This window comes from Bombina bombina, chromosome 3 (genome assembly GCF_027579735.1).
Source record: "Bombina bombina isolate aBomBom1 chromosome 3, aBomBom1.pri, whole genome shotgun sequence".
Classification (NCBI taxonomy): domain Eukaryota; kingdom Metazoa; phylum Chordata; class Amphibia; order Anura; family Bombinatoridae; genus Bombina; species Bombina bombina.
Genome location: NC_069501.1, coordinates 643970955 through 643983704, shown reverse-complemented (window position 1 = coordinate 643983704; position 12750 = coordinate 643970955). Strand labels below are relative to the sequence as shown.

At 37.5% G+C, this 12750-nt stretch overlaps 1 protein-coding gene across 2 annotated transcripts in view; it reads right to left on the bottom strand.

Moving 5' to 3' along the window:
* Nucleotides 1-12750, bottom strand: part of USP32 (ubiquitin specific peptidase 32) — a 653327-nt gene that overhangs the window by 113303 nt on the left and 527274 nt on the right. For both annotated transcript variants that reach the window (XM_053707352.1, XM_053707353.1), the window contains exon 17: nucleotides 1857-2011. In XM_053707352.1, the coding sequence (XP_053563327.1) occupies nucleotides 1857-2011 (155 nt within the window). The remainder of the gene's footprint in view (nucleotides 1-1856; nucleotides 2012-12750) is intronic.

The window sequence follows — 12750 nt, the reverse complement described above, 5'->3', positions numbered from 1 at the left end:
GCTTATTCAGTTTCTGGCTAAACTCAGATTTGAATTTCGTAATCTTTAAATCTTTCCAAAACAAGTCCCTGGCAGACTTATCCATAGGTGTGGATGAATAAATTATTTTATAATGTTGGTAAAAAGATTCCAATATGTCTTCTGGGGCATTCAAATGACTATCCTTGATCTGTATTGATTCTATTGTTGGTGATTGTTTCAAGTTTTTTACTAGTCTAGATAAAATCTTGCCTGATTTATTCCCATATTTATATAGGTTCGCTTGATATTTTAGTTCTGATCGAATTGTTGAGGCTGTTAAGAAGGAATCCCGTTCTTTTTTCAATTTAGCATATCTAGTCCAATTTTGCCGCTTCTAATGTAACCTTCTCGCATGGCACTCATTAAATAATTCATTTCACTATTCTGCTGTCCATTCAGTAGAAGAACAAGCTACTACAGCTGTGGCAACTTCCCAGTTGAGCACCTCCCTCTTCCTGCTTTACATGCCCTTGAAAAGTTCTCCTCTATAAATGGTACAAGTCTGATATATGAGTCTGCAACCCAATATGACACCATCCCATAGGGCAAGCTGCTATAGTTTTATTAGCTTCCAGTTAGGTATCTCTCTCTTTTTATCTTTGGCATTCAGTAAAAGACCCAGCTGTTAGACTAAGGAGAAAGCTACATGATGGTGGTGGTTGGTGCATGTGGAGCACAAGCAATGAAGAAGCCAAATGCACAGAACAGGTCACAGTCTGTGGCTGTATGCTTCTGCCATTCTGTAAGTATGTGTATATGTTTCTACCTAACCAAACATATAATGCCCAACCTACCACACCTCTAATCTTGTCAATCTCATTTCTTCTGTCTTAAAGGGACATAAAACCCAAAACACTTTCATGATTCAGACAGAATATTCATAAAATGTTATAATAGAAGTAAATTGGAAACTTTTTTAAAATTGTATCTGAATCATGATTTTTTTTTTTTAAGATTTCATGTCCTTTTAACACCCCCTCCACTTCTGCTCCTATACCCCCACCTCACCATGTCCACATTAAACCGACTCCTCTTTATGCCTCACTGCTCATCCCCACTTTATTTGTGCCTACTCCTGTCAGACCCCCAATTTTTGCTATTCCATATGCTACCTCATTTAAATTTCCCATATATCCTTCACTCTTCTTCCACTATTTTAGGCAAACAATTTTATTCTCAAATCCCTCCCCAATCCATTTATACTGCCTATTTATATTGTAAAGGATATGTATATTTATTCTCATTTTTCTCTGCTATATCCTCACTCCATTACTATATCTTACCATCACTATACTCTCCCTGTCTGCACAGCTACCCGTCAATCTCATTGTCCTTCTTTCTCTTTTGTCCTTCTCTGTTTCTTCCTATTACACTTTGATTTGCGCACCTTTAATTACACAAATTCCACTATTAATCCGCAGACAATAAAAACTTATTACAATATTTAATGGGCCCATAAACAGATTTGTATGCTGTAAGGGCATTTAATGTTACTGTTCAGCAATTATGTTACTTTTATTATGAGAGTGTTTGTGGTCTATGGTAGAGAAGTCACAGATTTTCAATAGCACCTTTACAAAGTTTTCCTGACACTTATTGCAATAGTCAGACTTAAGATGTTTCTTATCTTTTTTCTCCCATGAAGGATAAAAAGACGTTTTCTGAACTCCTTAGTCTACAAATATGCAGTGAAGCATCTGGCAACCTAAATCGGAAGCATATACTTCTTGGAAACAAAACAACAGCTTCCCATTCTCCAGTCTCCAGAAAGGAAGACACCTTCTACAACACTAGGCTAACAACTTGTAATGAATTTATGGGTTAGAAAGATTTACCTCACTGTTATATAACCACAGTCGCATGTCCTCTTCTTTTATGCGCAATCGCTGAGAAAGATACTCATGGATTTCTTTTATGGTCTGCATACGACTAAAGCATCCTGTGTACGCCAGGACTCGCTTCAGGGGGGCATTTGGTGATGGTACATTTCCTGTTTTTGTTAAGGGGGAAATATATTGTCAAAAAAATAACCAAACCCTGTCATATGAATACAAAATATATTATTACATTTTTATTATAATAAAAAGCTAATCAAAAACTAAGGAGATTTTTTTTTTAGTGTGGAAACTATTCTGTAGCATTCCTGGGTAAAAATGCTGTGCTGTGATAGCTTACTCAATACAACTGAATTAGAAATTGATGTGCATATTGTTTGCTGCTTAATGTAGCTGACCTGTTGTCCTTGATTATCTAAATATTGGCAATCTTTCTCAATCTAAAACCATCAAAGTGAAAGGTACATGCTGCTTGCAAATGATTAATGTTTTCTAGAAAATATTGAAAAACTCCTTCTGGATGTTAAGGAACACTGTGGACTCTAAGCATTTTATTTAATATTAAATGTAAAGAATAAAGGCAAGACTTTGTTTACAGTATTGAAAATGTATTAAAAAACACATAGCACAACTACAAATAATAATCATACAAAAATGTATATTAACATTATTTATCCACACTATAAAAATGGAAAAAAATAAATATAAGCCTTTATTTGTAGAAAAAGACAAAAAAATACAGGCCTAGTCCATAATGAACATGAGGGTGTAGTGGAGACAATATGGAGAGTAGAAAAGAATAACGGATGAATGGTGTAACAATTCTATATGGAATGCTTTTTGTTCAGTTTCATGCAAAATAAAGGCCACAAAAAGGACTCAAAAGATGAAGTAAACATTTTGTATTACACTGTTAATATCACAAAAAAATACTACAAAAGTATAAAGTTCTATCTCGAGTCGATTATACCTTTAAAGGTCTAGCCTAGCTCTTTCTCCTGTGGTGACCTTGTCAGTATGGTGCAACTAATTCCCCTTATGTGACAAAGAAATAAATGTTTTTACAACCTTTTTTTTAAATAAAGAGTGTTTATTATTATACAGTGTATACATTATAACATTGTGCTAGAATTTGTCATAGTATTTCTTGCCATAATTACCATATTTAGAGTAGATCATTTACTGTAACATCTCGCTTACCATTTGTACAGAATATATGCAGGACAAGGAAGGTTCATGTTCCTTGCATTGCTGGGCTTAACAGAGTCATGTTATTTTACTGTGTTCAAATATTTGTGTTATGATTTTATTTGGAATATTTTTAATGTAAGACATAATCATTGGTAACAAATGTTATGAAGAGTTGAAAATTAAAATGGTTTTAATTCTATACGTTTATGGATTAGAGAAAATATACTTTATTTGTATTGTTTTTGTTGTGTATAACCAAACTTTTAACTTTAGGTTTATAAACTACTGGTAGCTTATTATAAAAAAAAATAAAAAAATGTATGCTTACCTGATAAATTTCTTTCTTTCCAGATATGGAGAGTCCACAACGTCATTTAATTACTAGTGGGAATATCACTCCTGGCCAGTGGGAGGAGGCAAAGAGCACCACAGTGAAGCTGTTAAGTGTCACTCCCCTACCCATAATCACAGGTCATTCGACGGAAGGGAAATGAAAAAGGAATAACACAAAGGTGTAGAGGTGCCTGAGGTTTAGTAAAAAATAACTGTCTTAATAAAGGGTGGGGTCGTGGACTCTCCATATCCCAAAAGAAAGAAATTTATCAGGTAAGCATACATTTTGTTTTCTTTCCTAAGATATGGAGAGTCCACAACATCATTCAATTACTAGTGGGAACCAATACCCAAGCTAGAGGACACAGAATGAACAGGGAGGGAGAACAAGACAGGCAGACCTAAACAGAAGGCACCACCGCTTGAAGAACCTTTCTCCCAAAAGAGGCCTCAGCTGAGGCAAAAGTATCAAATTTGGAAAAAGTATGCAGAGAGGACCAAGTTGCAGCCTTGCAAATCTATTCCACAGAAGCTTCATTTTTGAAGAGGAGACAGCCCTAGTGGAATGAGCTGTAATTCTCTCAGGAGGCTGCTGTCCAGCAGTTTCATAAGCAAAACAAATCATACTTCTCAACCAAAGGGAAAGAGAAGTAGAAGTAGCCTTCTGACCCTTACGCTTTCCGGAGAAACAAACAAACAGGGCAGAAGACTGGCGAAAATCCTTAGTCGCCTGTAGGTAGAATTTTAGAGCACGCACAACATCCAAGTTGTGCAACAGACGTTCTTTATGAGAAGGATTGGGACAGAGAGAAGGAACAATTTCCTGATGATATTTCTATCCAAAACCACTTTAGGAAGAAACGCCAATTTACTACGAAGAACCGCCTTATCCGCATAAAAGATAAGGTAAGGCAAATCACACTGCAAAGTTGAGAGTTCCGAAATTCTCCGAGCAGAAGAGATAGCAATAAGAAACAAAACCTTCCAAGATAGCAACTAAAGATCTATGGAATGCATTGGCTCAAACGGACCCTGCTGCAAAACTTTGAGAACAAGATTAAGGCTCCAAGGAGGAGCAACAGGTTTAAACACAGGTCTGATTCTGACCAGGGCCTGACAAAAAGATTAAACATCTGCCACATCCACCAGAAGCTTGAGTAACAAAATAAATAATGCAGAAATCTGACCTTTCAGAGAACTGACTGACAACCCTTTCTCCAGACCTTCCTGCCAAAAAGACAAAATTCTAGGAATCTTGACCCTACTCCAAGATTAGCCCTTAGATTCACACCAATAAAGGTATTTACGCCATACCTTATGGTAAATATTTAGAGTAACAGGTTTGCACGCCTGGATCATGGTCTGAATAACTGACTCAGAAAATCCACTCTTAGACAGAACTAAGCATTCAATCTCCAAGAAGTCAGCTTCAGAGAAACGAGATTTGGATGGAGGAATGGACTCTGAGTTAGAAGGTCCTTCCTCAGAGGCAACCTCCAAGGCGGCCGAGATGATATCTTCACTAGGTCTGCATACCAGATCCTGCGTGGCCATGCAGGAGCTATAAGAATTACTGATGCTCTCTCTTGTTTGATACGAGCAATAACTTGTAGGAGCTCAAACGGAGGAAACAGGTATGCTAGACCGAAATCCCAAGGAACCGCCAGAGCATCTATCAGAGCGGCCTGAGGATCTCTTGACCTTGAACCGTACCTTGGAAGCTTGGCGTTCTGCCGAGACGCCATCAGATCCCACTCCGGCACCCCCCATTTGAGGGTTAACCTGGAGAACACCTCCGGATGGAGAGCCCACTCCCCGGGATGAAATGTCTGTCTGCTTAGGAAATCCGCTTCCCAGTTGTCTACTCCAGGAATGTGAATGGCAGATAGACAACAATTGTGAGCTTCTGTCCACTGAATAATCCGTGCCACCTCCTTCATGGCTAAGGGACTCCGAGTTCCTCCCTGGTGGTTGATGTAAGCCACTGAGGTGATGTTGTCTGACTGAAACCTGATAAACCGGGCTAAGACAATTAGGCCAAGCCATCAGAGCATTGTAAATCGCTCTTAACTCCAAGATGTTTAGTGGGAGAGCAGACTCCTCCGGAGTCCAAAGTCCCTGCGCCTTTAACGAGTCCCAAACTGCTCCCCAGCCTAGCAGGCTGGCGTCCGTGGTCACAATAACCTGGGAAGGTCTCTGGAAGCATGTGCCCTGAGATAGCTGCTCCTGAGCAAGCCACCATGGGAGAGAGTCTCTTGTCGACTGGTCTAGATCTATCCTCTGAGACAGATCTGAATGGTCTCCGTTCCATTGTCTGAGCATGCATAACTGCAGAGCTCTCAAAAGGAATCGAGTAAAGTGAATGATGTCCATAGAAGCGACCATCAGGCCAAGTACCTCCATACAGAGAGCTTCTGACGATCGAACAACAGACTGAAGAGAGAGGCAAGAGGAAAGAATCTTGGATTTTCTGACCTCTGGTCAGAAAAAGTTTCATTGATAGGGAATCTATTATGGTTCCTAAGAAAACCACCCTTGTAGCTGGAGCAAGGGAACTCTTCTCTAGATTAACTTTCCATCCGTGGGAATGTAGAAAAGACGACAACATTTCTTTATGAGAGTTTGCTTGTTGAAAAGATGGAGCCTGAACCAATATGTTGTCTAGGTAGGGCGCCACTGCATTTCCCCGAGACCTGATCACTGCCAAGAGAGCCCCCAGAACCTTTGAGAAAATTATGTGAGCTGTGGCAAGGCAAATCTCAGGAACTTGTGATAATCCCTGTGGACAGAACATGAAGGTACGCATCCTTCAGGTCTATGGTCGTCATGAACTGACCCTCTTGTATCAAAGGAAGAATGGAACGAATGGTTTCTATTTTGAAGGACAGTACCCTGAGAAACTTGTTGAGACACTTTAGGTCTAAAATGGGTCGAAAGGTTCCCTTCTTTTTTGGAAATCACAAACAGATTTGAATAGAATCCTAGACACTTCCCTTATTGGAACTGGAACAATCACTCCCAGGGAGGAAAGGTCCTGAACGCAGTTCAAGAATGCCTCTCTTTTTACCTGGTCTGCAGATAATCTTGTGAGGGGGATTCTGCCCCTGGGAGGGAAAGTTTTGAATTCTATTTTGTAACCCTGAGATACTATGTCCACAGCCCAAGGATCTGGGACATCTCATATCCACGCTTGACAAAACAGGGAAAGTCTGCCCCCCACTTGATCCGATCCCGGATCGGGGGCCGACCCTTCATGCTGACTTAGACTCAGCTGAGGGTTTCTTTGATTGCTTCCCCTTATTCCAAGATTGATTGGGCTTCCAAGAAGACTTGGACTGTTCCTGCTTGGAAGAGGGAGAGGAAGATTTTTGATCTTTGAAGTTACGAAAGGAACGAAAATTACTTTGACGTCCTTTAGGTCTGTTCTTCTTGTCTTGTGGTAGAAAAGACTCTTTTCCACCCGTAATATCAGAAATTATTTCTGCCAGACCAGGTCCAAACAAGGTCTTACCCTTGTAAGGAAGTGCCAGAAGCTTGGACTTGGAGGTAACATCAGCTGACTAATATTTTAGCCACAAAGCCCTGCGGGCTAAGACAGTAAAGCCAGACATCTTGGTTTGAGAGCCTTAATCCTATCTTGGATTTCCTCCAACAGAGTCTCTACTAAAATTGATTCACACAAGGCGTTGCACTATTAAGATGCCGCACTTGCTACTGTGGCAATACAAACTGCAGGTTGCCATTGAAGACCTTGATGAACATACATGTTTTTCAAATAAGCCTCCAGCTTTTTGTCCATGGGACCCTTAAAGGAGCAGCTATCCTCTATAGGGATCGTAGTTCTCTTAGCCAGAGTAGAAATAGCCCCTTCTACTTTAGGCACCGTGCACCATGAATCATTAATGGAGTCAGCAACAGGAAACATCTTTTTAAAGATGGGAGACGGGTGGGAAAGGTATCCCTGGCTTCTTCCATTCCTGTGAAATAATCTCTGTCACACGATGGAACAGAAAACACTTCCACAGAGGAAGGAACACCATAGTATTTATTACGTTTACTAGACTTCTTAGGGTTGGAGTCGTCCAAAGTAGCCAATACCTCCTTTAAGAGTACACAAAGTAATAGCTTTATTTAGACCCTACTGGGTTGGTTATATAAAGACAATATTTCAGGCTCGCCAGCCCTTAGTCATGACCGTTACAGACAAAAACATAATTTATGTAAGAACTTACCTGATAAATTAATTTCTTTCATATTAGCAAGAGTCCATGACCACACCCACAATTCAGTTTAACGAATAGCCAAGAAGTGGGGTGATAAGAAAGGAGCGAAAGCATCAAAAAAATAAGGAATTGGAATAATTGTGCTTTATACAAAAAAATCATAACCACCACAAAAAAAGGGTGGGCCTCATGGACTCTTGCTAATATGAAAGAAATGAATTTATCAGGTAAGTTCTTACATAAATTATGTTTTCTTTCATGTAATTAGCAAGAGTCCATGAGCTAGTGACGTATGGGATAGCAGATACCCAAGATGTGGAACTTCCACGCAAGAGTCACTAGAGAGGGAGGGATAAAATAAAGACAGCCAATTCCGCTGAAAAATTAATCCACTACCCAAATCAAAAAAGTTTCAATTTTTATAATGAAAAAAACTGAAATTATAAGCAGAAGAATCAAACTGAAACAGCTGCCTGAAGTACCATTCTAACAAAACTGATTCTAAAGAAGAGAAAACATCAAATGGTAGAATATAGTGAAAGTATGCAAAAGAAGACCAAGTCATTACTTTGCAAATCTGAACAACAGAAGCTTCATTCTTAAAAAGCCCAGGAAGTAGAAACTTACCTAGTAGAATGAGCCGTAATCCTCCGAGGCGGGAATCCACCCGACTCCAAATAAGCATGATGAATCAAAAGTTTAACCAAGATGCCAAATAAATGGCAGAAGCCCTTTTGACCTTCCTAAAACCAGAAAAGATAACAAATAGACTAGAAGTCTATCTGAAATCTGAATAGCTTCAACATAGGATCTAAGACTCTTACCAAATCTAAAGAATGTAAGAATCTTACCAAAGAAGTCTTAGGAAAACAATAATTCCTCCCTAATGTTGTTAAAATTTACAACTTTAGGTAAGAATTGAAATGAGGACAGCAAAAACCACCTTATCCTGATGAAAAAATCAGAAAAAGGAGATTCACAAGAAAGAACAGATAATTCAAAAACTGTTCTAGCTGAAGAGATGTCCAAAAAGAACAATACTTTCCATGAAAGTAATTAATGTCCAGAGCAAGCATATGCTCAAATAGAAGAGCCTGAAAAGCCTTCAGAACCAAATTAAGACTCCAAGGAGGAGAAATTGGCTTAATGACAGGTTTGATACGAATCAAAGCCTGAACAAAATGATGAATATCAGGAAGCAACACTGCCTTATTCTGATGAAAAATCAGAAAAGGAAATTCACAAGAAAGAGCAGATAACTCAGAAACTCTTCTATTTTTAGGAATTTTTTTAGAATTTTTAGGATTAGGACACAACGAAGGGACAATAATTTCTCTACTAATGTTTTTGGAATTCACAACTTTAGGTAAAAATTTAAATGAAGTCCCTAAAACCACCTTATCCTGATGAAAAATTAGAAAAGGAGACTCACAAGAAAGAGCAGATAATTCAGAAACTCTTCTAGCAGAAGAGATAGCCAAAAGGAACAATACTTTCCAAGAAAGTAATTTAATGTTCAGAGAATGCATAGGTTCAAACGGAGGAGACTGTAAAGCCCACAGCACCAAATTGAAACTCCAAAGAGGAGAGATTGACTTAATGACAGGCTTGATACGAACCAAAGCCTGTACAAAACAATGAATATCAGGATGATTAGCAATCTTTCTGTGAAAAAAGAACAGAAAGAGTAGAAATTTGTCCTATCAAGGAACTGAAAACAAAACCTGAAGAAATTATGAAATTCTAGGAATTCTAAAAGAATGCCAATAAAATTTATGAGAAAAACATTAAGAAATGTAAGTCTTCCAAACTCGATAATAAATCTTTCTAGAGACAGATTTACGAGCCTGAAACATAGTATTAATCAATGAGTCAGAGAAACCTCTATGACTAAAAATCAAGCGTTCAATCTCCATCCCTTTAATAAATCGAGATCCTGATGAAAAAATGGGCCTTGAGAAAAAAGGTCTGGTCTTAACGGAAGTGTCCAAGGTTGGCAACTGGCCATCCGAAAGAGATCCGCATACCAAAACCTGAGAGGCCATGCTGGAGACACCAGCAGTACAAACAAACACTACATTAGAATTTTGGAAATCACTTTTAGAATAAGAACTAGTTGTGGAAGGATATATGCAAAATGATAATTCCAAGGAAATGTCAATGCATACACTACTTCCGCCTGAGGATCCCCGGACCTGAATAGGCCCCTGGGAAGTTCTTTATTCAGATGAGATGCCAACAGATCTATTTCTGGAAACCCTCACATCTGGAAAATTGAAAAACATATCTGGGTAAGAGACCATTCTCCCGGAAGTAAAGCTTGATTAACAGAGATAATCCGCTTCCCAAATGTCTATACCTGGGAAAAAAAACACAGAATTTAGATAGGAGCTGGATTTAGTCCAAGCAAATATCCGAGATACTTCTGTCCCAGCCTAAGGACTGATAGTCCCACCCTCATGATTGACATACACCACAGTGGTGACATTGACTGAAAAACAATAAACGTCTCTTCTTCAAAAGAAAACTAACTGAAGAACTCTGAGAAAACACGGAGTCCTAAAAATAACAAATGGTAATCTCGCCTCCTGAGATTTCCAAACCCCTTGTGCTGACAGAGATCCTCAGACAGCCTCCCAACCAAAAAGACTCACATCTGTAAAGATCATGGTCCAGGTTGAAAGAAACGAAGAAACCTGTAGAACTAAATGATGGTGATCTTAACCAACAAAACAAGATAGTTAAACATTAGGATCTGAAGATTTAGAATATAAAATCCTAGAATCCCTGCACCAATATCCAGCATAAAAAACTGGAAAGGCTTTCTATGAAAATGAGCAAAGGAATTGAATCCAACGCTGCAGTCATAAAACCTAAAACTTCCATGCATATATAGCAACTGAAGGAAATAATAGAGACTGAAGGTACCGACAGACGGAACCCAAAATTGTCACTTGTCTGTTTAGAGACAAAGACAGTGATCCAAACTATCTGGAAACCTAAAAAAGGTGACCCTTGTCTGAGGAATCAAGAGCTTTTGAAAAAAAGATCCTCTAACTATGTCCTGAAAGAACAAAGTGTAATCATATGAGATTCCACAGCCTCAGAAAATAATCTGAATGAAAACAGAAAATGAAGATACACATTTATTGTATCTAATGAAAACAAATGATGCCATCACTGACCAAAGTTTTTCTATCTTTGGAACAATGAATAGTTTTAAATAAAACCCCAAAACCCAGTTCCTAAAAATGGAACTGGAAAAAATACCCCAGAAGATTCCAGGTCTGAGCAGCACTTGAGCCCCAACGGGTGATCAGCCGCGCTTCAACATTATCCCAAAATATATAGGACCGAAACACACCGAAAGTGTTAGCCTTACTGGAATATCAAAGAGAAAAAAGATTTCTCACAGACGGCTTTACTCTGAACTAAAATCAAAGAAATTTTCAAAACAACAAATTTCAAAAAAATCTTAACCTGCCCCTTACCAGCAAAGCTGGAATACGGCATATACATTGCAATTTTAGGGAGCTGATTTTGAAAAAAAATTCAAATTAAAAACATGTTACTTGGGAATGTGTTCCTTAATAAGAACAACCAAACTAATATAAGCTTAAAGTTTAGTCTTGGAACTCAATCTGGAAGCCCAAAGTAACAGTTAAGAATTAAATCCAATTATAAACCAAATCATTGATTATCTTAAAAAGAAATATGGATTTTTTAGAAATCACAAAATTCTTCTAGCTAAAGACATAGATTAAACCTCATTTGCAAAAATATTCAATAAAATGAAGACACAAATGAAAAATATTAGCATGATAACCCAGTTAAAGGACCAGTCAACACACTGGACTTGCATAATCAACAAATGCAAAACAACAAGACAAATGCAACAGCACCTAGTCTAGTAGATTTTGGCCTTAACAATGCTAAAATAAATCATAATCTGATACTTGATTATAAAGTAAACAGAAAAAATGAAGCAATTGCAACATCATTCAAATAAATCACAGGTCCAAGAAAAGTACCTGAAAATAAATAATTTTCCTTAAATAAGATACAACCATCTAAAGGAAAAATAAATACTATTTTGCTATAGAAACAATAGCATAATTAGCAGGAGTAGAGATAGCCCCATTAAATTGAAGAACCTTCAAAATTGAAATGAACTACCAGCAAAGAATATAGTTTAAAACCTTTAAAGAAGGAATAAAAGAAAATTCTCAGCCTATTCCATTCCCTAGTATGAGGAACTGGAAAAAAACCTCTGAAAATACAGAAGAATAAATAAGCAGAAATAAAATGTTAGTTAGTCTTGAAAGAACTAATTACCTTAATATCCAAAATAATCAACACCTTATCAACAAAGAACAAATGTACTTTAATAAAAAAATAAAAAAGTAGATTTGTTAGTGTCAATATCTGATGAAGAAAATTCTGAAAGAGAAAAAACATCATCAGAGAAGGATAAATCATTATGTTGTTGGTCATTTGAAACTTCAATAATTAAAAAAGAAGTTTGAAAAAGACCTAAAAATTTTATTAGAAGGCACGATGTCAGACAAAGCCTTTAAAATAGAATCAGAAAAATATTCTTATAAATCTTCTAAGTAATTCTTGTACATAAGATGTAAAAAGAATAGCAAATATATAAAGCATAAAAACGGATTCTGCATGTAAAAGTTTATCATGATAACTATTACAAACCATAGCTAAAGAAAAACATTCATAACATTTTAAAATAAATGAACTTAGCTTTGGTAGGACTGAACTCAGTCAACAGGAATCCTTTAGAACTTTTTTGAAACAGGAACATTGAAATCTTGCAATATGTAATAGAAAAAAACAATATTTAAAGCAAAATTATCAAATTCCTTAAATGACAGTTTCAGGAATGGGAAAAGAATGCAAAATAATAAGCTTCTAAAAACCAGAAGCAATTAAAAAGTGAGGTTTAAATAATGTGAGGAAAAAAATGGAACAAAAATACGCCCACATTTTTTGGCGCCAAATATGACTACCACATTATTGGCGCTAAATACAACGCCCATATTTTTGGCGCCAAGTATGACGCCACATCCTCTGACGCCGAAACCGACGCCCACATTTTTTGGCGGGAAAGAAATGTCTGAATACACATGCGT